This window comes from Protopterus annectens, chromosome 6.part0, assembly GCF_019279795.1.
Source record: "Protopterus annectens isolate FY-2018-M chromosome 6.part0, PAN1.0, whole genome shotgun sequence".
NCBI lineage: Eukaryota > Metazoa > Chordata > Ceratodontiformes > Protopteridae > Protopterus > Protopterus annectens.
The window spans coordinates 221845603-221873002 of NC_056737.1; the positions used below are offsets into that span (position 1 = coordinate 221845603).

Sequence of the window (27400 nt, forward strand, 5' to 3'; positions counted from 1 at the left end):
TCCTGAATGAAAAATCTTGGCTAGGAAGTCCAACACCGAATGAATCGGAGCAGTACAGGGGTCTATATTCCTAGCTTTTGCCCAGAAGGAGAAATGTTGCCATTTACTAGTGTAAATCCTTCCGGTGGAAGATTTAAGGGAAGCTACTATGATATCCCGGACAGGATTAGAAATCATAGGAAGCCTGGCTAAGGATGGAAGTGGAGCAACCAAGCCGTGAGGTTGAGAGAGGGTATGGATTGGTGCAGTTGACCCGACTGGTGGGTCAGAAGATCTGGAACCGGGTCCAGATGCCATGGCTGTACCAAGAGGTAATGATGTAGGAACGGAAACCATATCTGTCGAGGCCAATAAGGGGCAATGAGAATCAACTTGGCTCTCAAAGCGGTTGCTTTCTGAATTAGCTGAGGTATCAGCGGAAAAGGTGGAAAGGCATAAAGAAGTCCCCGGGGCCAATCTTGGGTTAGAGCATCTCTGGGGGGATGGCCTGGAAGGGGGAAGAGAGAGAAGAAGTCTGGGCATTGGTGTAGCGAAAAGGTCGCAGCAAGGAAGACCCCACTTCTGAAAAATCTCTTCTGTCACTGACTGTTTGAGAGACCACTCGTGAGGCATGAGAATAGCTCTGCTCAATCTGTCCGCTATGATGTTGGATTTCCCAGGGATGTGCGTTGCTATCAGAAACCGGTGAGAGGAGATTGCCCATTGCCAAAGTCTGAGAGCCTCTCGACACAGTGGATAGGACTTGGTTCCGCCCTGTTTGTTTATATACCACACTACGGACATATTGTCCGTTTGGACTGCAATAGTTCCCAGGGGAAGAGAGTTGTTGAGGGCTTGCAACGTTAAAAGCACTGCTCTCATCTCCAGGACATTTATGTGCAGGTGGCATTCGAAAGGTTGCCAAGTGCCATGGACCATCCTGCCCTGATAATGCCCCCCCCACCCAATCAGGGAGGCGTCCGATGTAACCGTGGCGACCGGGGCGGGAGGAACAAAGGGTCTGCCCTGATGGACTTGAGGGGACGATATCCACCAGGTCAGATGCCTTTTGCAAATTGGAGTCATTATGATCCTGTGATGCATGGGAAGTTGTTGAAAGGACCATTGGGCGAACAGCATCCATTGTAGAAGATGCATGTAAAAGCGGGCAAGGGGAAGAAGTGTTACGGCGGCCGCCATAAGACCCAATACTTTCAGAGCAAATCTGGCCTGAATTTTGTTGCTGAGAAGAATCACATGGACGTGATTTTGAATGTCCAAGATCCTTTGGTCTGTTAACTTTGCTGAAAGTTGTACGGTGTCCAATGTGGCGCTATAAAAGTAATAGACTGACAAGGCGACAAGGCAGATTTTTCAAAATTTATAGAAATTGCTAGCCCTCTGCAAATGTGAATGGTGTAATCTCTGGCTTGGAGAAGTTGATGCCTGGTGGTGGCAGTGAGGAGCCAGTCGTCTAGATATGGAAACACCTGGAATCCTTGACGTCTCAGGTGAGCCGTAACCGCTGCCATACATTTGGTGAACACACTGGGGGCTGTAGTGAGTCCAAATGGCAGGGCCCTGAATTGGAAGTGACTGGTCCCCAGCCGAAAGCGGAGAAACCTTCTGGAGCGCCTGTGAATTTTTATGTGATAGTACGCATCCTGAAGATCTACCGAGCACATCCAATTGTCCTTGCCCAGAAAGGGTAGAATGGACTGAAGTGTGACCATCCGGAATCTTGTTTTCTTTACAAACTTGTTTAGTTTGCTGAGATCTAATATTGGTCTCCAGTCCCCTGTCCTTTTTGGTACTAAAAGAACCTTGAGTAGATACCGGATCCTATTTGGTCTGCTGGGACTGGCTGGATGGCTCTTTTTGCTAGCAGTTTTGAAATCTCTGGTACTGCTAGTTCCCTTAGACCGGGTGGAACGTCTGGAAGGGTTCCCTTTTGCTGAACTGGGGTTTGAATAAAGGGAATTTTGTAACCCTCGGATATGATCGACTGTACCCATTTGTCTTGAGAAAGGGAAAGCCAGGCTTTTGGGTACAGCGATAATCTTCCCCCGACTGCCTCCGAAGGTGGACAATCGGGCAACATCTTGGGGATGCTGGAAGGGTTTGTCAGAGAGAGGCTCCCTGCTACCCTGATTCCGCAGACCCCCTCTGCCTCCAGGGCGGCGTCTGTTGTTGTTACCCCCTCTGCCTCTGGGGGTAAACTGACCTCGTGCATCAGGCGTGACTCCTTGAGATTTGCGGAACCACATTTTCCCTCCCTTCTGACCTTTTGGGTAAGGTCTTGAAGGGGTGGAGAAACTAACTCCTACGGCAGAAAGAGTCTTGTCATCTTGTTCGCATCTAGTCAAGGTCTCTTTCACTTGAGGTCCGAACAAAGTCGAGCCATCAAAGGGAGAGTTTGTGAAGGACGCCTTGAAGGGATCTGCAAAATTACAAAGCCGCATCCAGGATTGACGCCTTAAAGCCACTCCTGTGCCTGCGGCCCTACTCGCTCCATCGGCTGCATATGAAATGAGCCACATGGAGGAGTTAACAATGGAGTTTAGGATTCCTAGCTGTGAGTTAATTTTATCCTGGGACCCAGCAGCTGACGGATCCTGTAAAACTTCTCCCAACTCTTTAAGAACATCTCTTTGAAGGCGGGTGAAGTGACAAGTAGTACAGTGATCGCATGGCAAAGGTCGCTGAAGAAACAATCCACTTGCCGTACCTATCCATAGTCCTAGAATCCTTGTTAGGAGGATGGACAGGTACTGAAGGATCAGCTAGTTCCTTCTTGGTGGCTGCAGCCACCACCATGGCATCAACCGGGACACCTTTTGTCAAATATTGCCTATCAGGTGGGGCCGTAATGAATTTAGAAGGCCTCCGAGGAATGGGTTCCACCGAATCCGGGGCCATCCACGCCTTCCGAGCCACCACTTCCATAAGAGGGTCGAAAGGCGGAGACACCCAGGAGGTGGAGGGTCGAGACCCGAACACCTCCAGGTATACTGACTCGTCCTCGGAAGGATTAAGGGAAGGCCAGTTCCCCCTCTGCTTAAGGAATTCAAGGATGTCTGAGAAAGAGACATCCTCAGAGGGGGACCTTGGGGATCCCTCTGACTCATCCAAGTCAGTATCGGATGTAATAGACTCGGGGGAGTCTAGATGTTTCCTCTTACATGTCCTCTTACGCGGAGGTTCACCTGACGGGTCAGGAGAAGCCTCGGAAGAGGAAGATATACCCAATGGGGAAACCTGAGGCGTTGGATCTCTGGGTCCGGGAGCAAGAGAGTGGAAAGAGACGTCAGCAGGCACTGTAGTGGGAGGAGCTGATGGAACTGACCATTGACTACGCCCAGGGGCTAGTACACTCCTCATCACCTCGAAGGCTCCCCCGTCAGAGAGGCCAGAAGGCTCCCACTCCGAAGAGATAGGAAATCCAGGCTGCACCGACAGGGACGGCTCAGAGGCCGATGTCGGGGCTGAGCTCACCAGCACCGAAGCTCCGAGAGGGAGAACGGGGTCGGACAAGGGTCCGATGCCACACGCCCCCTCGGAGCCGACGAGAGAGACCAGACGCCCAGATCCCTCCAATGAAGGCCTCAAGGAGGAAATCGGAGCAGAGGACGGAGCGAGGGGAGGGGTATCGCTCGAAGTCACAACAGTCACGGCTCCGAGGAGCTCCGGCTCCGAGTTCTGTAAGAGAGTCGAAGGAGGAATGTTAGGTGGATGTGTGATAGCTACCGTCTGTTGAGACGGGCTATGGAGCATTTGGGCCAATGCCTGAGACTTTAATAGTCTACTCACCACTCTCTCAAGGTCGTGATCGGACAGCCTGGAGGACCGAGAAGAACGGCTCCGATGGCTCCGCTCCGAGAGCAGGGGTGATCTTGGAGCCGAACGTATCGACTCCAACGAAGGGGATCGTGATCTCTTTTTTGAGATAGGTGGAGCCGAAGGAGCAGAGGATACGTCGGCTCCAGCCGGAGCCGACACTGAGTGCCCAGATTTAGTAGCATCGGCGCCGGATGGAGCCGATACTGTAACTTGTAATATAGAAGGATCGGCTCCGGCCGGAGCAGATCTCGACACTGAAGGAGAACCAGTAGCCAATGGCTTAGGACTTGAAGCCGAAGGCTTAACTGGTTTCGAGGGCTTCCCCGGAGCCGACTTAGTCGGGGAGCTCTCAGACTTTAATAAGCCCCTCAATATTAATTTATTTCTGTGCTCCTGCAGGACTCTTGGGCTGAAGGCATGACAGATAGCACAAGAGTCCTGCAGGTGCAGAGGTCCCAGGCAGTAAACACAAGAAGTGTGACCGTCTGTCAGAGACATCTTCTGACAGCACGAGTCACACTTCTTGAAGCCTGAGACCTTTGTGTCCCTCAACATAGCTGTGTCGAGGAAACACTAAGTAACAAAAAGAAAAACACAGACACACACACAATAAACACCCAATCCAATAATAAAAAATTTAAACAGGGATACAAACACACTCAAACACCACACAGAATCCCGGACAGAAAAAATTAGGAAAGGGGGAGGCTTAAGGCCTAACTTAGGGGAAGGGATAAATAACTAGAAAAATAGGGAACACTAACGGGAATAGGGTTAAATTAATCGTTAAAAGTTTACACAACAACAAAGGTGACTAAAACTAAAGGGATGAGACTAAAAGTCTGAATTTGAAGAAACTTACCTGGAGCTGGTAAAAAAAGCACCTCGCAAGCGAAAGCGGCAAACGAGATCTGGATAGTCTTCGCCTTGCATCATGGGATATAGGGTTGCCTCGAGCTGGTAAAATTAGCTCTCGAGCTTTAGTAAGTGGCCGAGTTGGAGCAGAGGATCGGCTCCGAACCCATCCAGCAAGAATGAAGGCGAGATTGACAACTTAACATCGTACTTTTTAGCAGGAATGGACAGAGGAATTAGCCTTTGTGGGGAGAGCAGGTTCTGCAGTGTGTCTAACATGCAATAATAAAATTGCATCGATGAAACGGTCAAATATAAAGCGGCACTTCGCCACACGCTATACTATATTTGCATCGAAATATCCTGCGGGGGACAGCAGGAAGAAAGCATGTCAAGAGCTACTGTGCAGAGTGCAAACTAGTCAGCAGCAACTCCGTGTTTGGACCCAACAAGGTGACTGGAATTCGGCTAGCTTTGCTGGTGCTTTAGCAATTGTGAGAAACGGAAAGCCATTCACAGATGGGGAGTATGCCAAAACATTCATGCTTGATGTTGCCAATTAACTTTTTGACGACTTTTCAGATAAAGACAAGATAATCAAACGAATAAAAGACATGCCTCTGTCGGCAAGAACTGTTCACGATCGTACCATCATGATGGCAAATCAAACTGAGGCAACACAAGTGAAGGACATAAATGCAGCACCATTCTTTTCTCTCGCATTGGATGAGTCAACAGACGTAAGCCATTTATCCCAGTTCAGCATGATTGCAAGGTATGCTGTCGGTGACACACTACGTGAGGAAAGTCTTGCTATTTTGCCTATGAAAGGGACAACAAGAGGGGAGGATTTATTCAAGTCTTTCACTGAGCTCGCTAAAGAAGAAAATCTACCGATGGATAAACTTATTTCGGTGTGTACTGATGGTGCTCCGTGCATGGTGGGGAAAAACAGAGGATTCGAAGCGCTTCTTCGTGAACATGAAAAGAGACCCACCCTAAGTTTTCACTGCATCCTACATCAAGAGGCGCTTTGTGCTCAGATGTGTGGCGAGCAGCTTGGTGAGGTGATGTCACTGGTCATTTGGGTGGTCAACTTTATTGTTGCCCGAGCTTTAAATGATCACCAGTTTAAAACACTGCTGGATGAAGTTGGGAATAATTATCCTGGTCTGCTTCTGCACAGCAATATGTGTTGGTTGTCAAGAGGGAAGGTGCTCAGCCATTTAGCGGCTTGTCTGAGCGAAATCCGGACTTTTCTTGAAATGAAAAATGGCGAGCATCCTGAGTTAGCTAACACGGAGTGGCTCCTGAAGTTCTACTATCTCGTGGACATGACTGAACATCTGAACCAGCTCAATGTGAAAATGCAAGGCGTTGCAAATACGGTCTTATCCCTTCAATAAGCAGTGTTTGCATTTGAAAACAAGCTAGAACTCTTCATCGCCGACATTGAAACAGGTCGTTTACTACACTTTGAAAAACTGGGAGAGTTTAAAAATGCATGCACAGTAAGTGACCCTGCTCAACATCTTGATCTTCAGCAGCTAGCGGGGTTCACATCTAATCTCCTGCAGTCATTCAAAGCGCACTTTGGAGAATTTCATGAGCGCACTCGTCTTTTTAAGTTCATCACCCATCCACACGAGTGTGCAGTGGACAGCGCCGACCTGAGTTACATCCCCGGTGTCTCCGTCAGAGATTCTGAGCCACAAGCTGCTGACCTGAAGGCCTCAGACATGTGGGTAAATAAGTTCAAGTCACTGAATGAAGATTTGGAAAGACTTGCATGACAGCAAGCACAGTTGACGAGCAAACACAAGTGGGGAGAAATGAAAAAACTTCAACCCACGGACCAGCTGATTGTCAAAACTTGGAACACACTTCCTGTCACATACCACACACACTGCAGCGTGTGAGTATTGCTGTACTGACAATGTTTGGCTCTACATATGCATGTGAGCAGTCTTTCTCACATCTAAAGAACATTAAGACCAACCTACGATCACGTTTAATGGATGGAAGTCTCAACGCCTGCATGAAGCTTAACTTCACCACATATCAACCAGACTACAAAACCATCAGCAAAACTATGCAGCACCAGAAGTCGCATTAATGGTAAGAAGTACTTTATTCATCATTGGTTAGCAAAAGCATAACAACGTTATTAAAAAGAATTCAGAGACTTATTGTACTTTAAAAGTGTTGGTCTTACATAAAATGCACACATTTACTTGTATTTAGTTTTAAACATATTGTATGGCTCTCACGGAATTGCATTTTAAAATATGTGACGTTCATGGCTCTCTCAGCCAAAAAGGTTCCCGACCCCTGCCTTAAGGAAAAAAAAGTACAGTTTTGTACCTACCATAAATGTAGATGTTCGAGTGTTCACCCTGCTGCAGTCATCACACTTGGCGGTCCCGCAGTCGGCCTGAGTTCCAAAGTCTTGGTTCGGCGTCAGTTGCTGTCGCTTCTTCCCTGACGTCAGAGCACCAGGGATATATAAGAGGCATCCAACGCCATTTTCTTCAGTTTTTCTTGCCCCAGATGTCAGGTGCCCCCAGTAGGTAGGCAAAATATATATATTATAGCTAGATAAGAATAAAACAATACCTTTAGGCACAAGCAAATACACCACAGAGGTTGAATAGGATAAAGTGGTATAGATAAGTTCAGCTAGTTCAGAGGGGATGGAGGGAGGGAGGGTAACCTGGACTGCAGCAGGGTGAACACTCGAACATCTACAATTATGGTAGGTACAAAACTGTACTATGTTCATCATGTTACCCTGCTGCAGTCATCACACTTGGGTTAAATCCCAAAGCTAAGGATGGGAGGTGGAGTTAAACAGGGTTAGAAGGAGCTAGTAGGCCCTGCAAAACTGCAGTGGCAAAACCAGCTCTAGTCTTAGAATATAGAGGTAAGTGATAGTGTTTGGTGAAGGTGTGCACTGAACTCCAAGTTGCAGCTTCCAGAATATCCTTGGTTGGCACTCCCCTGAGAAAGGCTGCTGATGTAGCTGTAGCCCTGGTGGAGTGGGACCTAATGTTAGCAGGCAGGTACCGGTTTCCCATGATGCGTGTAGCAGAAACGTATTCAATGCCCTATCCATTTAGAAACGGCCTGTTTTCAGATAGCTTTTCCTTGTGATCCTGTAGCATAGGCTACAAAGAGCTGGTCAGAATTTCTGAAAGCCTTAGTTTTATCCAAGTAGTAACGTAATTACCTATGAATGTCCAAAGAGTGCAGGAGTCTTTCTCCTTTGTTTTGGGGATTTGGGAAAAAGGTGGGCAAATGAATGGTTTGGTTTAGGGCCACACTGGATACCACCTTTGGCATAAAGGAAGGGTTAGTTCGTAGAGAGACTCTGTCTTGATGAAAAATGAGGAAAGACTCCACTGCCATTAGTGCCTGTAGCTCTGAGACTCTTCTAGCTGAGGTTATTGCAAGTAGCAGGGCAGTTTTCCATGAAAGAAATGTTAAATCAGCTGAAAAAGCTGGTTCAAAGGGTGGCAGTGTAAGCTTTTCCAGAACAAAGTTGAGATCCCAAGTAGGTGTTGGTGCTCTCCTTGGTGGTCTTATGTTCTTAGCCCCTCTGAGGTACTGCCTTAGAAGTGGATGTGACAATAAAGGAGGATCCGTGTTGTAATGAGCTGAAATTGCTGAGGCGTGGATCTTAATAGATGAAAAGGAAAGACCTTTGTGCAACATCGCAGTTAAATATTGTAGAATCTGAGGAATGTTTGGATTAAGGGGATTTTGGCCTTTAGCCTGGTTCCAGGCGCAAAATCTTCTCCATTTGTCTGAGTAGGTTTTCCTGGTGCTGGGCCTCCTGGCCTCCAGAATGACATCCATAACTACTTTGGATAGAGGTGTTGGCTGGTTGTTTAGGTTATTTGCCATGCAGCCAGATTTAAAGTCTTGAGCTGGCTGTGTAGAATCTGATTGTCTCGCTGGGTGAGCAGGTGAGGAATTTGTTGTAAAATCCATGGTGGGCCATGGGCCATGTTCCTTAAAATTGGATACCAATGCTGGCGTGGCCAGTCTGGTGCAATGAGTATCATTTGTGGCCTCTCTAATCTGACTTTCAGCAGTACCTTTGCTAGAAGAGGCAGTGGAGGAAAGGCATACACTGTTAATGTTTTCCAACTGAATGAAAGGGCGTCCACTTTCCAAGCTTGTGGATGGAATGTCCTTGTGCAAAATTTTGAAGTTGGTAGTTTTGGGGGCTTGCAAACAGATCTTTGTCTGGGCGTCCCCATTTCTGAGCTATCATTGCAAATACCTGTGGATCTAGTTTCCACTCGTGTGGATCCATGATGTTTCTGCTTAGGTCGTCTGCCAATGTGTTTTTCTTTCCTGGCAGGATCTGTGCTTGTAATTGAACCTGGTAAGACAGTGCAGTGTTCCACAAGGTCATTGCTTGCCTGCATAGAGGGTAGGAGTGTGTGCCCCCTTGCTTGTTTATGTACCACATTACTGTGGTATTGTCCGTCTTTATCATTAGTTGTCCTGGCTGTAAGAGGTTCTTGAAAGCTGTTAGGGCATTCTGTACTGCTAGCATTTCTTTTTGATTGATATGTAGATGCCTCTGATCTGTAGTCCATTTGCCCTGAATGCACTGTCCTGCCATGTGTGCTCCCCAGGCATAGTCCGATGCATCTGTTGTCATAGTTTGCCTGGCTGTCGGTAAGGTGAAAGGCTGACCCTTGTTGAGGTGACATGCCTGTGCCCACCATAGGAACTCATGTTGAAGGCAGGGAATGAATGGTATCATTGTTTCCAAGCTGTGGCTGTGCTGAGTCCATACGCTTTTCAGGTACCATTGTAATTTCCTCATATGCAGTTTTGCAAATGGTAGTAGTATGCAAGATGCCATGAATCCCAAGGCCTGCAGAATTTTTCTTGCAGGGAGTTGGGTCTTTGTTGCCATTATTTTGAAATATTGAGTCAGCTGTTGTTTCTTGTCTGGCGTGAGATAAGTCATCTGGACCGTTGTATTCAAGCTGGCACCCAGGAATATTATGTTTTGTGAGGGCACTAGTTTTGACTTCTTTTCGTTTACTGTGTACCCTAGGCAACTTAGAAGGTGTTTGACAAATGCCAGATGCTTTAAAAGAATGTCCTTGCTTTCTGCTTGAATAAGGCAGTCGTCCAGGTATGGGTATATTTGAATTCCTCTTTGTCTGCAGTATGCAATTACTGGTGCCAGGCATTTTGTGAAGACCCTGGGCATAGTAGATAAGCCAAAGGACAGTGCAGAGAATTGATAATGCGTTGAACCTGCAATGAAGCAGAGGTATCTTCTGCAATTTTGTCTGACAGGGACATGCAGGTATGCCTCCTTGAGGTCCAATGCTACTAGCCAAGCATTCTTGCCCAGCATGGGATGAAGCTGCTGTAGTGTTAGCATCTTGAATTTTGGTACTTACAGATAGGTGTTCAGAACTGAAAGATCCAGAATGGGTCTCCATGCTTTGTCCTTTCTTGGGACTAGAAAGAGTCTTGAGTAAAATCCTTGTCCTTGCTCCTGTGTAGGTACCTGTTGAATGGCTCTCATGTCCATGAGAGCTGTAATTTGTTTTTGTGCCTCTGCCCATTGATTTGGTGGCAGGTTTGGCATTCCTTTTATCCTTGGTAAGGTATGAAAGTGGAATCTGTATCCTTGAGAGACAATGTCTACAACCCATTTGTCTTTTGTGATGATGTGCCAGTTGTCTGCAAAAAAGGCTAATTTTCCTCCCAAGGGAGCTGCCAGGAGAGATTTGCTTGGTAGTTTGAGGATTGAGTCATTGTGTTTGTCTTCTGCTAGCTTGGAGCCTGTCTTCTCCTCCTTTCTGGGTAGCAGTACCCCAATTGGCGAGGTTTGTAAGGGCCTTGTGACTGACCTCTGCCCCTTGGGTGCCTGTATTTGCCTCTCTGTGATCTGTCAGAAGCTGGAAAGGACCAGTTTTTCGTTGGCCAGTTTCTGCTGAAACGAGGGGGTTGTACCTGCAAAAAATCCTTGACCATCTGCATAGACTTTGCCTTATCCTCCATTTTCTTTAAAACCTCTTCTGCTTTGACACCAAATAATACATTCTGCTGTAAAGGTGCATCCAACAATTTTGTTTTAACATGATCAGGAAGGGTTTGTTCTTTTAACCAAGCATGTCTACGTATGACAGAGCCAGTAACAGCTGCTCTACAGGAAGCTTCCAATGAATCAAATCCATATTGTAAAGTATGTTTGCCCACCTGTTCAGCTGCATGCAACAGATCCTGCATTTCCTTGAAATCAGTCTGTTCAGTATGTGTGCTCATTTTTTGTTTTAATTGAGACATTAGGAATTGCTGATATTTCAGCATGTGAAACTGACAATTAATGCTCTCATAGCCAGAGTTGCTGTGGTGTATATTTTCTTTCCCCATCTATCTAGGGCTCTGGAATCCCTTTCAGAGGGCACAGGATTTTTAGCCATAGAAGCTTTAGTTCCCTTAGGACCCTGGGAAATTGTTTCTGGGTCAGCCACAGGGCTTTTATAAAGGAATTTGAGAGAGTCTGGTACTCTGCAGAATCTGCCTGGTTTGGCTGTAGCCGGAGGTAGAGTCTGGATTTAGACTAGACTCCAAGTAAACATCATCCACAATATCCAAAACTGGAGGGATAGCAAGAGGTCTGTGCTGGGGTAGTAAAAGGAACTCTCAGAGTCTTTTCTTAGAATCAGAGTAGTCCTGGCCTTCCCAGTGGAAATGTTCCCTCATGGTATGTAAAGTTTCCCCAAAGGAGTAGTCTTCAGGTGGAGATGCTGAGGGAATAGGGTCTTCAGCATCAGAGTCTTCATAAGGTGGAAAAGTGTAATACTGTTCCTCAGAAGAATCTGAGGAAATTGAAACCTGATCAGAGGAAGCGTAATCCTCCTCTTGTCTTGGTCTTTTATCAGGAGGGGGATGGGAACCCCTGATTAGGGTAATCAAATCTTCAGCCATCTTAAGCATCTGTTTCCTAGGCATGGGGCCTTGAACTGTAGACTGATGTACAGTTTTCTTTGGTTTTAAAGGAGTTTTAAGCTTAGCATAAGATTTAATGGTGAGTGTAGTCGTTCTGAAGACACCTTCTGCAACCGAAGGTGTTTCCACTGCACCGGGGTCTACTTCTGCTCCGGTGTCGTAAGGGCCTAATGAAGATGGCTGCGGCGGCCTAGTAGACTCCGCATGAGAATCCGCAGCTGTCTGGGGTTCCAGTTCTGCGGTCGTCAGGGGCTGCGTAGGCGCCTTACTGAAAACCGGTGAACCGACGACAGGCCCAGCAGAGGCCTCGGAGTCTGGCTTGTTCCTAGGCTGCCTGTCCTTATCCTTGCGTTTTTTATGCATGCCGGTCATCGGCTGCTCCGACGGCATGATATAATTAAATTTCCTACCAAAGTAATGTTGTGCGAATTCAAAACAGCATTTGATAGTTCGTTTATTAAACCTAGCACAAAACCAACAACCTGTGACGTCGTGGTCTGGGCCTAGGCAAGGAATACAAAAGGAATGGAAGTCCTTATGAGGTATTTGCTTCCCACAAGAAATGCAATTGTTATCTTTTTCTGACATCGGACTAAGGCAAGAAAAGGTTCCCCAACAGGGTACTTAGCTTTATTGAAGACTTCGGACTGAAATTCGAATCGAAAATCTCAGGTGTTGGCTGACTGGCACTTGCGAACTGCTTCTGCTTCGGGCACCGCGCGGCAAGAAAGACGGAAGAAAATGGCATCGGATGCCACTTATATACCCCTGGTGCTCTGACGTCAGGGAAGAAGCGACAGCAACCGACGCCGGACCAAGACTTTGGAACTCAGGCCGACTGCGGGACCACCTGACGGCAGGATAACCCAAGTGTGATGACTGCAGCAGGGTAACACGATGAACATCACACTGTTCCCAAAACTACCAATTCCTACCCCTAACACATGAATACTATTTAAGTAAAAGTTCAAGAAAAAAAAGATTTTACACGACTTACTGCATGAATTCGCTTATAGTAAATACTTCTCAGACAAGGATGACAGATCACACAAAATAAGGTTGCCCAGTGTATATAATAAATTCACAGAATGTCATCAGTAATATACAGGAGCAGCAGGTTCCCCCCAGCAAGGGATTTATCTGCCCAGACTTGAAGAATTGCTAGCTGTCAGATCCATGAAGGCCACAAGAGGAGCACACTTTAGTGGCAAGCAAACTTCCTTGTACATGGAACTCTTCTCGAGCTTGCTGGCAGTTAGAGTAAGGGGAAGGCACCCTCAAGCTTTGAAAAGCTGGCTGAGTTGTCATATCCACGGATATAACACAATTAGCTTATGCTACAGTAACAGTGATCTAATGTTGAATATTAACTGTTCCTAAGCCTGGGAAAACTGATTTTTACAATCACATGCAAGACAGTGAAAGGTTCTCACATTACAAGGAATTCCAACCACTCCTGCAGATCACTGCTGAGAAGTATACGAAGTGTGCAAGCACTGTAAGGATTTCAACATGTCTTTTTTCTACAGGATACTACATCTGGAAGCCTGCAGTTGTGCAGTATATTCTTCTCTGGTATTAATACCAATTACCCCTTCAACTTAGCCATCTAGAATTCAGAATTCCAGGCTACCCACCTGAAACTTCCTCATAAAGGGATGAACTAAATACAAAATCAGCAAATGTATTTGGATACTCCCTTGTTTCTTCAGTTACAGCTGTCAGTTGTTTCACTTTCCTCAAAAATCCTATAAGCCAAACCAGTAATGTTAAATATAGAATATTGGCACCATACAGGGAACTTTCCTGGACTTAAAATTTCCATGTTTCTCATAGAAATGCAAAATAGATATTAATGTGAAAGCTCCACTGAATGTACATACACCATAACCTATTTACTTGATCCACTTAGTTGAGCACTGTAATAAAAACAGTGCTGAAGTAAAAAGATGATTCCTTCTGAAAGACTACCACATATTCAAACACTACATCATCACCTGTCTCTTAACACAGCAAAAACCTTACTTTCACCAAAACCAAAATGCAAGTACGGGCTCACCTGTACTCTGTACAGCACTTCCTCTTTTTTAGCTGGTGTATAAATGGCTGGTACTGCGCTGTTGCCAGGCTGTGACTCGCCAGCATTGTGTATGCCCTCTGTTCCCAAAAGACTCACAAGAGTATGACGTTTGTAAGCAGGGATACTCTGGCTAGAAGTGCTGGAAGAAGGAAGTCCTTGCTGGATGCTCAAGTTACCCAGCTGGCTTGGGGAGTCCATCTGGTTCATCATTGACAAACGTGACTGAATAGAAGTAGGCAGGTTCCGGAGAGATATCTGACTGGTCGAGGAGCGTCGGCAGGGTGCAAGTCCAGTTGCTGATGTGCGGAGGGAGGAATGGCGGCTGCTGTAACGGTAGGATGATTGGCTGGCTACTGAGGCCCGTGCAGGGGAATGTCGTACTAGACTAGACTGCACCGAATGAGAGCTGTGACTAGTACCTAAAAGCCAGAAAACAGAAACAATAAAACAATGGTGTGCACTAGTGTGTTCACAATGGTATTTTGACTCTACTTGAAATTTCTTCTAGGATCTAAAATTTGAGGAATCACACAATTTAATCAGTATTCTTTCACTTGCTGTTTTGTCTACACAAACTTAAATTGTTCAAAGTCTACTACAGTAAAATGAACCAGACTACAAAAACTGTAGACTTCTGAGCTGAGCTGAGGAGGATTCTTCACTCAAATGTAAGGAAGGCAAAGTGTGCTGTCTTCAGTATCACTATGCTTTGCAGCCACTGCAAAAAAGTGCCAGTTGTTTATAAAGCAGGTTATTATCCACAAAATCACCCTGTCACCAAGTGGTATTATGCTAGATTGCTTAATTCATTTTTTTTTCAGAAAGCCCACCTTGGACATATGGAAAAAGGCATGTCTTTAAAAGGGAGTAATGTTCTCCTCACTTTCCCAACATATCAAAGGAACTATAAAATAAAAGACTCAAAACCCGGCCTGCAAGGAAAAAAACATCTATAAGCTTTCTGTTTTGTCTAGATAAATGTACCGTACATCTCAGTGATGAGACCAAAGTTGTTGGCAGATCAGAAGTTTTACAGTACCATGATCATCTTGTTCAGTAACAGTATGGTAAATACCTTTACAGCTAACTTGACTTTTGTTTAGTAATACTGAAAAGCTTTGTTAGATTCTACAGTGCTGTTTTGTTAAGTTCAGAAACATTTTTCATGGAAAACTCTCAGGATACATAGAAAAGAACATGAATAGAATGTTTTTTTACTATTTTAGAATGACTCTAATTCAGCATCATGAATTCCAAAAGTAAGGTACTGGGGATAAAGGAAAAATGACAAGACAAGCCCTTGAATGTATATGCCAATAACTCCTACAGATTTCAAATCCCCATCAAGGCTGTAATGCCTGGCAAAACGGCAGAAGTCTGGGTTAAGCATAAAAGTCCTGAAATGAAACATTAAAAAGCAGTCAAGGCCACCACTTTTCTGGCATGATGCAGATTCACAGGACTGGGACTCAGCTTGTCTACTTTCCTGTATGCAGCCATACTTGGAATAAAGATCTATCTATTCCACTTTGGGCCAATAAAATAAAAATATGCCAAGATTACCTGAAGAAAAAAAGCCCTAGAACACTTGGTTCGACTTCTTAAGTGCAGATGTGATAACATTTAACATAACACAAACAGTCACTGAAACACATTATGACTATGTTACCCCCCAACTGGTGTTATTCCAACCCATTTTTAGTGTACTCCACCCATATCATACTCATTGGATGTAAGTGCTTGCAGTTACACACACTACTATTTTTTTTCTAAACAATATATCTAATTTTACATAAGTAGATTTACTTAGAATCCTTTGTCTACTGCAAGGCTGGATTAAAGGTGGGGGGACAAACTGGGCATTTGTTTTTGACTTGCCAAATTGCATTTTTGTTTATAAACCTTTACTAGCTAATGCTGGATCCTGTATTCTGCCTCCATCCCTTTCAGTTTCCTGCACTTGACTGCTGATTCAAACTTCAAAACTATACTATTTTTCTTGGAGAAAAATACAGAATTATGTTATTTTATTGGTTGCAGAAAGCTACTCATGGGAACAGAGACTATTTTTTCCCCTAAATCCCTGCATGATGGAATCTAATGGCTCCGCTAACTGCACCCAATCGGCCCATTTGTTCAATGGTAGCAGAAGCTGGGGGAGGCCTAAGAAACAGCCTTCCAGCCTGTTTGTTCAAACTCAGAAATCCCCAATAAGCTCTTCTGCTTGAGGCAAAAGTTGGGTAGTAGGGAGAGGGCCAGCTTTGCTAGTTCTATGGGGTGGCCTACCTTCTCTCCTGCTGGAGCAACCCCGCCCCCATGGTAGCTTTTCTGCTATAGTTGCCCTCTAAAAGGAATTATACCATCATACTCTGAATTTCCCTCTGCTCACAGTACAACTTGCACATGGCAAGGGGGGCTTTACAGAGTTGAGCTCCATTAGGTAAACATCTACTGCTCACTCTAAGTGTCACCCGTGTGGATGTGCCAGAGCTGCTTCTCCCAGGATGGGACAGCTGGCAAACTGCCATTCCCATACTCCCCTGACAGCTCCTGCAGGCACCTGAATCACTATTCAAACTCAGGTCACCTGCGACAGTCAGACTTTATCCCTCTAATTCAAAGAATGGTCCAAGATTTGCTATCTTTTGTGTGTGTACTAATAATCAGTAAAATTTTGTGCTGTGGAATCACAACGCAGACTGAGTACAAGTAAACATTAAATGTTCAAATAACTTTGGTTGCTGAGCAAATGGTGAATTGATCATTTGGTGCAGGCTAAGACTTGTTAATGTGCAGGCAAATTTGCTCAGTGAATTTTATTAAATGATCATGGAATTCAATTAGCACAGAGATCTATACTTTAGAAAAGATTTAATACAAGAAACAAAAAAAATGCAGTGCATTACAGATTACTTAAGACCAATGGAGATAACTTACAGGTTAATTAAAAACAGTACAAAATATTAATGCCTCAAGCAAATTTCACAAACATAAAAATGTTAGTTGCACTTTTTTCAGTACATATATAAATGTACAAATTATAATGTCTAGCTAGTAGCCTACTTACAGTAATTATAATTACTAATACAGTAGATGAAGGCATAGCTGAAAATTTTCTACCATAGACTATAGTCATAACACACGAATATACATCAAATAAAAACTCACTGCACTAGAAAATCTGTATGCTATACATGAATGACTTTGCAAGTTGGCAGTAAATATTTTTAGTGGTTTCCTTGACAATGCTGTGAATTCTTACAATGGCATGTAACTCCCAGATTACTACAAAGGAGGAGCAAATTCCCATACCAAGCGACAGGGCAGACATTGCTCTCAAGCCCCTTACAGGGGGCATCTCTATAAGCAAAAAACACAGAGCCCATCTATCCTGAGCAAGCCCCCAAACACATCCTTCTCTCAAGAACTCAATATCCAAAGAACCCACATGTAGGAATCCTGTTTAATCCAAAGTCTTGATGGACAGCCATTGCCACTAGCTGTACTGCAACTTATGGTCGCCCCCCTGATTGGGTGCCTCAACATCTTACCTGGAAATCACCTACCATTTAAGCTCACTAAACCCCTTATCCCGACGTAATGGTGCCAAGCCCAAATGGCCAAAGCCAAATAAGGAATAGGATGGAGAGCCAAAAATATCCAACCCAGTATACTTTGTCGAGCAGATCATGCCTTTTAAATAGGCATTTCTTGCAGGCAGTCAAAGGCAGATCATGCCTTTAAAAAGGCAGTGACTTTTTTACACCTCGAGGGAAAGGCAGCCGATACAGGCAGTCCACAGGGGGCCTCGATCTGGCCTCACACTTTGAAATGTCAGCCCATACATCATCAGATAAAAAAATCATTGGCTAATTGTTAGAAAATACATCACAAGAGCTGTCACAGAGATGTGTCAGGACAGAAGTACCCCTAGGCGAGTGTCCCTCAGAGTCGATGTCAAACTGTGTCTTGTTTAATCTACCACAGCCCTGGGCCAAGTCCAATCATTTATGGCTGCTCTAGTTTTACAGCACACTACAAACTGACAAGCCAGGACAGAAAGCACATCTGGCACCACTATACTGCACAAGGTCACATCTGAAACCATAGGGCACAGATATCCCACGGCCCTACTGGGTTAAATGTAACGGCGAAAAGTGCCAGACCACGGAAAAAAGTTAAATGCCAAAAATGTATAAGTATTAAAAAATGGAAAAACAAGGTTCCCCTTCAGGCAAATAGGGACCCATCCACTGAGCACAGAAGAAGTTATCAGGGACCTGGCTAAAGTAGTTAGGTAGTGGTCTACGGGGTCAGCACCCATGTAGCTAAAGTAGTTAGTTCTGCTTTCTAGATCAAGAAGGGTCATAGGTCTGATTTATCAGGGAAAGGTAGAGCCCTAGTCTGATTGAGTACATCATCCATTCGGAATGTGAGCAGATGACAGACCGGAATGCTTGAGAATGCACAAAAGTTCTCACCAAAACCACAAGGGCACCAAACAATCTGTCCCTACAAAAGGGTGCTGAAAGACTGAAAGAACTCCAGCTCTATTCAGTTGCTAACAGCTTGCTCAGACTTGCTCTAATCCTACCTTTGCATATCAAGCCAAACAAAGAATTTCATGCTTCCACATCACCTCTCAAATCAAATCAAAGAAGACCCACTGAGGCGGACTTCTTTTAAATCCTGGCTATTATTAGATGGTGGCTATTAATAGGATTCATATTCATCACCCAAAGACTCTATGCTCTATGCTGTGGAATCCCGGTACATGTAGAGGCAGAGCACTGGCCTTGTCAGTTCGGGGCGTTTGATCTGGGAATGGGAGATGGCAGATATACCCCATTAGTACGTGTCACTGCTACTTATGAGCTAGAGGCACAGAAAATAAAAATAATAGTTCCCCATACTAAAGAAAAGGGGCCCTAAAAGCCATGGAGGCGACTAGGCTTGTAAATGCCCTCGGGCAGATAGCCTAGTATGAACCTATGAACCTATGTATATATTTCTATAATGACCTTGTGGCATATGAGTCATTGATCAGACTACTTATGTCTATGAGGGGAATGTGATTTCTACAATGGGATATACTCTTGATTGTTAAACACTTTTGGAGTTAACACAATGGGAATTAAACATCAACAAGCTTATCTAACCCTTTTTAGTTTATTATTTCCATTTTCTGGCTGGCATAGTCAAATTGAGCTGATAGCACACTGTCAGCAAAGTCCCGGGGGAAAAAAAAAGCTTCACATATAGAAAGACATCGATATGTTCATGTGTAGAAGACATTTTAACAATTCCAAAAGCAAAACATCAAGTTCAATCCATAAAACAAAACGGTCTACATATTTTGACCATTTCCCAAGGAAACTGATTGAATAGCTTAAAAATGAAAAGAAACAAACAGGCAATAGGCATTCATTGGACTAGAATTAATTTAATTATAAGCGCTTTCGAATGTAGAAATTTACAAACTTCTTCAGACAAACATATAATTAATAACTGACCAAGTTTAAATAACCCTCCACATGAATGACATCATATCCTGTAAAACATTTAAAAGGAGTGTTTCACTAAATCACAGTATAATCACAAAGACAATCAACCTGAATAAAATTAATTTCACCTTTAACCAATCCTAAATTCACTATGATTAATTAAAATGTATAAATATACAAATTCAAGTATGATAAAACATATAACTATGTTACAACTAGTGCACAATTAATCATTTAACGTCTAATTAGAGCCTTCAGCTTCAAAATACATTTAAAGGAACTGTATTCATTTAAACCCGGATAGGTATAAGCATTAGTTAATATTTGCAACCGGACTTCTCTTATTTCTAATTCAATAGATACTGGCCCACCTCAAATATTGGCATGTATTTGTTCAATGACAAGAAACAAAAATGAATGTTCAGGACATTCAATAATATGCTTCGCTAAAGCGTTACTTACATCTTTCCTTTTAATGCTATATAAATGTTCATATATCCTCCTTTTAATGTGCTTATCAGTTTTACCAATATAGAAATGTGGGCAGTTTTGACATTGGGCTAAATATACTACACCAGTGGCATTACAATTATATTTACCCTTAACTCTATATTGATTTCTACCTATGGTAAAACTATTAGTCACTTTAATATGTTTACAAATTCTGCAGGAACCACATTTGTACATACCTCCATCTCTTTGTAACGGAGGCATTACGGTCTCAACTACATTTTTAAGGTTCCGTCCTCTTTTATAAACCAGTTGAGGCATATCTGGTATCCTATTTCTAATAAAGGTGTCCTCTTTCAACACCACCCAGTTCTTATACAGAATACCACGCACAATTTCAGCCTCAATACAAAAGGATGTAATAAAATGCAATGAGGCATTAGATGTGTTACCATCATTAGATAGAATATTTGTATTAGAAGGATTCATACTGGGACATCCACTACCACAGTGGTCAACATTAACACAATGAGTGACTTGAATTTTACCAAGAATGGGTTTAAACCAACCCGTATTAAGTTTGTTACTAACTTCAGATATAAGATTGTCAATCAAGGTAGCTGGGTATCCCCGTGCTATGAGCATTCCTTTAAGTAAATAACATTCTTCCCAAAAATCATCAATTAGGGTAGCCATTCTGACCACTCTAACCAACGGGCTTTTAACAACAACACATTTCTGGTAATGGGGGTGAGCACTACTGAAATGTAGAAAACTGTAGAATATGTTGGCTTACAATAAATTTTAGCAGTATAGCATAAATTCAACATATCCTTAGTAAGTAACACGTCCAGGAATGATATTTTAGCATTATTAAATTCATAGGTAAAACTTAAGAATGATGTAAGATTAGATAGTATAGAAAAACAAATTCTGCAGGCTCGTTTCAATCACCTTTAAATAATACAAAAATATCATCCAAATAGCGTGTATACCAGCAGACAAATTCCTTAAAGATGTCAAGTTTAAACAGAATCTCATTTTCCCAATATGCCATAACAGTATTCGCAAAGCTCCCCCCACAGGGGGAACCCATAGCAATCCCAGATTTTTGATGATAAAAGTTACCATTAAACATAATAAAGTTATTGGTGAGTACAACGTCCAATAAATACTCTATCAAATTAATTTCATCACCTGAAACACCTTATTTAAAGTAAAAACTCAAGAACCCATTCAACACCCAATTTATATAAATCATGGGCATCAATAGTTAAAAAAATGCATTTGGTCATCGAATCCTAAACCATTTATTGCTTCCAGAAAACTCCACAAATCACTGCATATTTGAGGTTGATTATCCAAATATTTTTTAAGTTTCGAATAAACCAATTTAGCACACCCATATGTTATACTGTTATGTCCATCCACAATACGGTGGAAAGGTGGTTTGCTCAAGCTTTTATGAATCTTAGGCAGTCCAAAAATAACTGGTGTAATGGGGGAGGGCATAGAAGGTAATTAAAGGTTTCTAAATCAATCATACGATCAATGAATAAATCTTTAATCAAAACTGTAATACGTTGATAAGCCCCATTCAATTCGTTCAACAAAACCTTGGCATAGGTGTCTGTGTTGAGTAACTCTAAGATGTTCTCTTCGTAAAGTTTTTCACTCATTAAACAAGCCCCCCCCACCCTTATCAGGTTTTAATACCCTAATTCTTTGACTTCTTAATAGGTTTAAAGCTTTTAATTCACTATCAGAGATGTTAATTCCACTAGTACCCTTACTTTTAGCACCCATCAAAGAAACTACATAAATCCAATTCACATAATTTTTCAAAAAACCTAATGGTGTTATGTAAAAGGGGATTAAAAATTTAGTTGAGACCGTAATGCCTCCGTTACAAAGAGAAGGAGGTATGTACAAATGTGGTTCCTGCAGAATTTGTAAACATATTAAAGTGACTAATAGTTCTACCATAGGTAGAAATAAATACAGAGTTAAGGGTAAATATAATTGTAATGCCACTGCTGTAGTATATTTAGCCCAATGTCAAAACTGCCCACATTTCTATATTGGTAAAACTGATAGGCACATTAGAAGGAGGATATATATGAACATTTATATAGCATTAAAAGGAAAGATGTAAATAACGCTTTAGCGAAGCATATTATTGACTGTCCTGTACATTCATTTTTGTTTCTATTAGAGGTGGGCCAGTATCTACTGAATTAGAAAATTCTGGTGGCAAATATTACTTTCTTTTGGTTTTATTGTTTGTGTTGTGAAAAATAGCTTAAAAATGAACAATTCACACAAGTAATGCTTTTACACAATATACGGTAATTGCATGATTTTCAGTATATGGCTCAGATTCCATAATTCTGAATTGTAGGCGTGTAAAAAAGAAGTCTTGTATTCACTATAACATTCCATCTGTATTGTCTATTTTCATTTTATAACAGCTGGGTTTGGAGCCGATCCTTGGATCTGACTTGGCCATTTCTTCAGATCATTGAATACTTGAACTCTCAAGCTCCTAGCTTTACCAACAATGCCTGACCAACATAACATACCTCAAATATAGTTTGCTGCTCATAAATTTATAGAGCACTGGAAAAAAAGAAGCTGGAGCTCAAACAAGGAATAGAGGTCCCTCTAATACCCTTCAGCATCTCCAGGAATAAAACAAGGAAGGGGTATTTGGATGGGAAGTTGAAGAATGAAAATGGACAACACAGATGGAACGTTATGGTGAGTACATAACTTCTTTATCTGATGATGTCATTTTCATTCATTCCTCAACAGGTGGGACAGAATTACCAGAGGACTCTAAGGAAGGATATTCCAGAGCACAGCTGAGCCAAAGGCTACTCTTCCCCTAAAGACCAGACTCAATTTGTAATAAACAATAAAGATATGAGGATCAAACCAAGTTACAGCTGCATGAATATCAACCAAGGAACTTTCAGACAAAAAGACTGATGGAGTAGCCATAGACCTCGTGGAATAGGCTCTTGGAGGTTTTGGTAAACGCAAACTCACGTTCTCATAAACAAAGATAATACAATCAGTTAACCATTTGGCCAAACTCACTTTAGACACTGGCTTGTCTAGTTTTGAATCAGAAAAGAAACCAAACAATTGTTCAGATTTTCTCAAAACTTTGGTTCTGTGAAAGTAGAAATGTGTGTGGACATCCAAAAGATGTAACATGTATTCTCCTTTGAAAAATATGGAAAGACGACTGGGAGATTGATGACCTGATAAACATTAGATTCCAACACCATCTTTGATAAAAAGGAAAGATTAGTCCGTGAAGAGAGACTATCCTAGCAAAAAATTTAATTAGAAGGTTTGGAAGATGGTGCTTTAAGTTCAGACAATCTTCTGGCAGAAGTGATAGCAACTAGGAAAAACGGTTTTCCAAGTCAAAAATTTTAGATCAGACTTAGCTGATGTTTCGAAGGGGGGTTACGTCAAGGCTTGAAGAAAAATATTTAATTCCCAAGGAGGAGTGGGATCATTTAAAGGAGGGCCTAGTAAGTAGGTTCTTCTGAGAAAGGCTTTACAAAGCTTGGAGGAAGTTAAAGTAGAGTTATTTACTCCTATATGAAGGTTGGAAATGGCTGCTAATTGTACTCTCATAGTTGAGGAGCTAGCACTCTCATTGAAAACTGTAGCTAAATAGCCAAAAACCTTTGAAATTTGTGCTGGAAAAGGATCCAAAAAATGAACCAGTTCCATTTACTCCTGTAAAAATTTTCTAGTGGAAGCTTTATGGGAAGACAACAGAATACGATGGATGGGAGTGGAGAGCTTGGGCTGTCTAGCAATCAATGGTACTGAAGAAACCATGCAGTCAACTTGAGGCCAGAAATGTCTGGATGAGTTATATATGTCGGGTGAGATTAGAGGTCTGGAGGTGGATCCAGAATCCAGGGCGGATCTAAAAGATGAGGCCATCAATCAAGAGGCTTTCTGGAGAAATTTGGGAATGAACGGTAAGCATAAAGGAGACGGGGGGGGGGCAAGCATGAAGCAGGGCGTCCATCTGGGACTCCCCCCACTGGAGAGATCAGGGCAAAGAACCTGTTGCACTTGTTGTTGAGTGGAGATGCAAAAAGATCACAGCATGGTTACCCCCATCAATGGAAAGTCATATCAGCCACCTTGATATTGAGAGACCACTCGTAAGGAATCAGGATGGACCTGTTTAACATGTCATGTTGGGCTTCCCAAGGATGTGATTTGTTATCAAAATGATTGAAGGAGATTGCTCATTCCTGTACACTCACAGTTTCTCGACAAAGAGGGCAAGATCTGGCTCCCCCTTGCTTGTTGATGTACCAGACCACTGACATATTGTCCTTTTGAATTAGGTTCATAGGTTCGTACTAGGCTATCTGCCCTAGGGCATTTATAAGCCTAGCCAGAGTGTATGTGGCTTACACCACCCCTTAGGATGAGAATACTACGCCATTTTAGGGTTTAGTTTACTATGCCTCTGTCTAGTAGTGACACAGAGATGACCCCCGGGGTAAACCTACGATCTCCCATCCACTCGAGATTTCTCTTGAATAGAGTCAGTGAGGGGCTCTGCCTAACATGGACTGGGATTCTGTTCCAGAGTGTAGGGAGCCTCTGGGTTATGAAACTGTCCCTCCAGCACGTTCTATTTATTTCTGTGTTGAGGTTTAAGTCACTTGTTCTCGTGGCTCTGATGGATTTGGATTTTCTGAGGTGGAGCATGTCCATTAATTCAGGATTGGACATGGCCTTGTACGTCAGGCACAGATCACCTCTGAGTAGGCGGTATGCGACTGAATAGAGCTGGAGTTTTTTCAGTCGGGCAGCATATGACATATGTTTAAGACCCTTTATCCTCTTGGTGAGGAACTTTTGGGGTCTTTCCAACTGCTGCAGGTGTCGGGTGAGATACATCCCAAATGGGGCATTGTACTCAATCATTGGCCTGATAAGAGAAGAGTACAGGGGCACAATGACCTCTCTTGATCTAGATGTGAAACCCTTCATGATAAGGTGGGCAATATAGAAGGTCTTCCTAACCACTTTGGCAATGTGAGTGTCAAATGAGAGGTTACTGTCAACCTGGGTCCCTAGGTCCCTGATTACCTCTTCCGTACTTAATGAATTACCGCCTATGTGGTAATTTGTCGGTACCTTGTTTTTCCCAAAGGGTATGACTATACATTTTTTGGCATTCAGCTTAAGGCCATGGCTCTGGCACCAATTATCCGTTTCTATGAGGCCTCTCTGAAGGATGTTTGTGTCCGCTGGAGTATCAATTATGGCACCCAGTTTGCAGTCATCTGCGAACTTTGTCAGCCACAATCCTCCTATGTTTGCCTGTACCACGGAAAAATAAATGCTGAACAAGAGGGGTCCCAGGACTGAGCCCTGTGGGACACCGCTTGTGACTGGCTTAGAGTCTGACATAGCTCCAGCAACTCTGACCCTGTGGGTTCTGTCCTTGAGCCAGTTTGCAACCCATCTTGTGACATATGGGTTTACATTTAAGCTGGTGAGTTTGTCTATGATGCCCGAGTGGGTATTGTGTCAAAGGCTTTTGCAAGGTCAAGGTAGGCTGTGTGAACTGCCTTACCCTCATCAATGGCCTTAGTGACCGTTTCAAAAAAGTCGACCAGGTTCAAAAGGCAGGATCTGCCCTTGACAAAGCCAAATTGGGTAGGATCCAATGTCTGTAGGTCCCCAATGTCTTTGTTTATGAGTTCCATAATGATCCTCTCCATAGCTTTGCAGACCAGGCTCGTCAAGCTTATGGGGCGGTAATTTCCAGGGTCCGTAGAAGCACCGCCTTTGTGAAGTGGGACCACTGTTGCCGTACGCCACTCTTTGGGTATGTATCCTGTGGTAAGGCTAAGATTAAACAGCAGCCTTATGTGTGGGTTTAGTTCCTCTTGGAGTTCACGTAGCACACAGCCCGGGACACCATCCGGTCCCATTGATGCTGCGTTTTAGCTTTAGAGGGCGGCTCTCACCTGGGCATCTGAGATGTTAGGGAGGCTACACTCTGCTGGGATAGTTATTTCTCCTTTTGGGGGGGAGGGGGAGGAGAAATCTGCACTGAACCTGTCTGCCAGAATGTTGGCAATGTCAGTGGGTTCAGTGTATTTTGTGTCATTTTGGACTAACTCTGAGCATATCTGGGAGTTTCCACCCAGGTTCCTAACATAGCTAAAGAAGGCCTTGTGATTGTCTTTTGTGTCATTTGCGATTTTTCTCTCAAAGTTGGCCTTGGATGATTTTATGAGTGATCGTAGTTTTTTGCTAGTACTGATCAGAGATGCCTTCCCTTTTAGGGATTTTGCTCTGTCGTGTAGTAGCTTCCTCCTTCTGTTGTAAAGTTTGTTTATGGCTGGGGTCCACCAGACCAGTCGCCTGCCTTTGGGGGAATGGGTCTTGGTTTTATTTGGGATTGCATGATCCATGCATTCTTGAAGGTGCCCATAGAAGGCATTTGCAAAGGATTCAGCAGTGTGGGTTGTGGTTTCCACTGGCCCAGGGGCCTTGAAAGATACCACTTCAGTCTTAAGAAGTGTGAAGTTTGCTTTTGAGAAGTTCTTCACTGTGGTCATTTGTGCAGGTGGTGGGGGCGGGATGTGGATTTCCAGTGAGATTAATTTATGGTCTGATCTTACCAAAGAGGGATGTACTTCCGGTGTGGAGCATTTTGTCCCCATGTTTGTGATGATCAGGTCTAGTATATTGTCTCCTCTTGTGGGAATGGTGACTAGTTGTTCCACTGCATTTGAGTTTATGAATTCTAAGAACCTTTGGGCTAGGGTGTTGGGGCTTGAGTAATGTTCCCAGTCTATGTTTGGGTAGTTGAAGTCTCCCAAAATGATGGTATTTGGAGAGACATTCATACTCTCCAGTGTCTTCAGGAAGGCTGTGTGGGGTTCCTGAGTTTGAGAAGGTGGTCTGTAGCACGCTATAAACTGTAAGGCAGTTTTGCCTATGGTTAGTTGCACCTGGATAGTCTCCGATGCTTCGTGCATTGCCACTAACCTGGAGGTGTGGGTATCTTTGATGAAAATGGATACTCCCCCTCCTTTTGTGGTTCTGTCCAAGTTTTGGGGCCGAAAAGCATGAAATGAGGTAAAACCTGATAGTGCTGGGGTGCTCTCAGGAGCCTTGAACCAGGTTTCAGTCACTGCACAGACATCGATGTTCTCCATACTGAGGAGGGCTTCGAGGGCGTGCATCTTGAGGTTTAGACTTCTGGCATTGAGCAGCATTACCCTTAGTTTTTTTCCACTTGTGTTTTCTAGGGAGGTAGGTTTGTCATTTGAGCCTTGCCTAAAAAAGGCACTATGGGGGTGGCAAGAGCCTTGGCCAATATCCGGAAGCCCAGGGGTGACAGGTGCAAACCATCCCTTAGGAAGCAGCGTGACTTGTCAAGCATGTCATCCCAAGCAGACACTGGATCCCCTTAGAATGACACCAGTAATTAAGCCAATTGTTAAAACTGATCATTTTGTCTTTGTACTGTGGCATCATTCTTGGTGAGGGTAAGATGCTGCTCAGGGTCAGGGTCATACCGGCCTGGGCTACATAATCAGAGAGCTCCTCTATGTCTCTTTTCATGTAGTCCAGGGAGGTACGTCTCAGGTCGTTCACACCAGCATGTACAATGACTGAGTCATAT

General features: G+C 43.4%; 1 protein-coding gene across 1 annotated transcript in view; it reads right to left on the reverse strand.

The window, feature by feature from the left end:
* Positions 1-27400, reverse strand: part of PCNX1 (pecanex 1) — a 3150868-nt gene that overhangs the window by 338004 nt on the left and 2785464 nt on the right. Inside the window, exon 33 of the mRNA XM_044073489.1 lies at positions 13727-14166. Within this exon, the coding sequence (XP_043929424.1) occupies positions 13727-14166 (440 nt within the window). The remainder of the gene's footprint in view (positions 1-13726; positions 14167-27400) is intronic.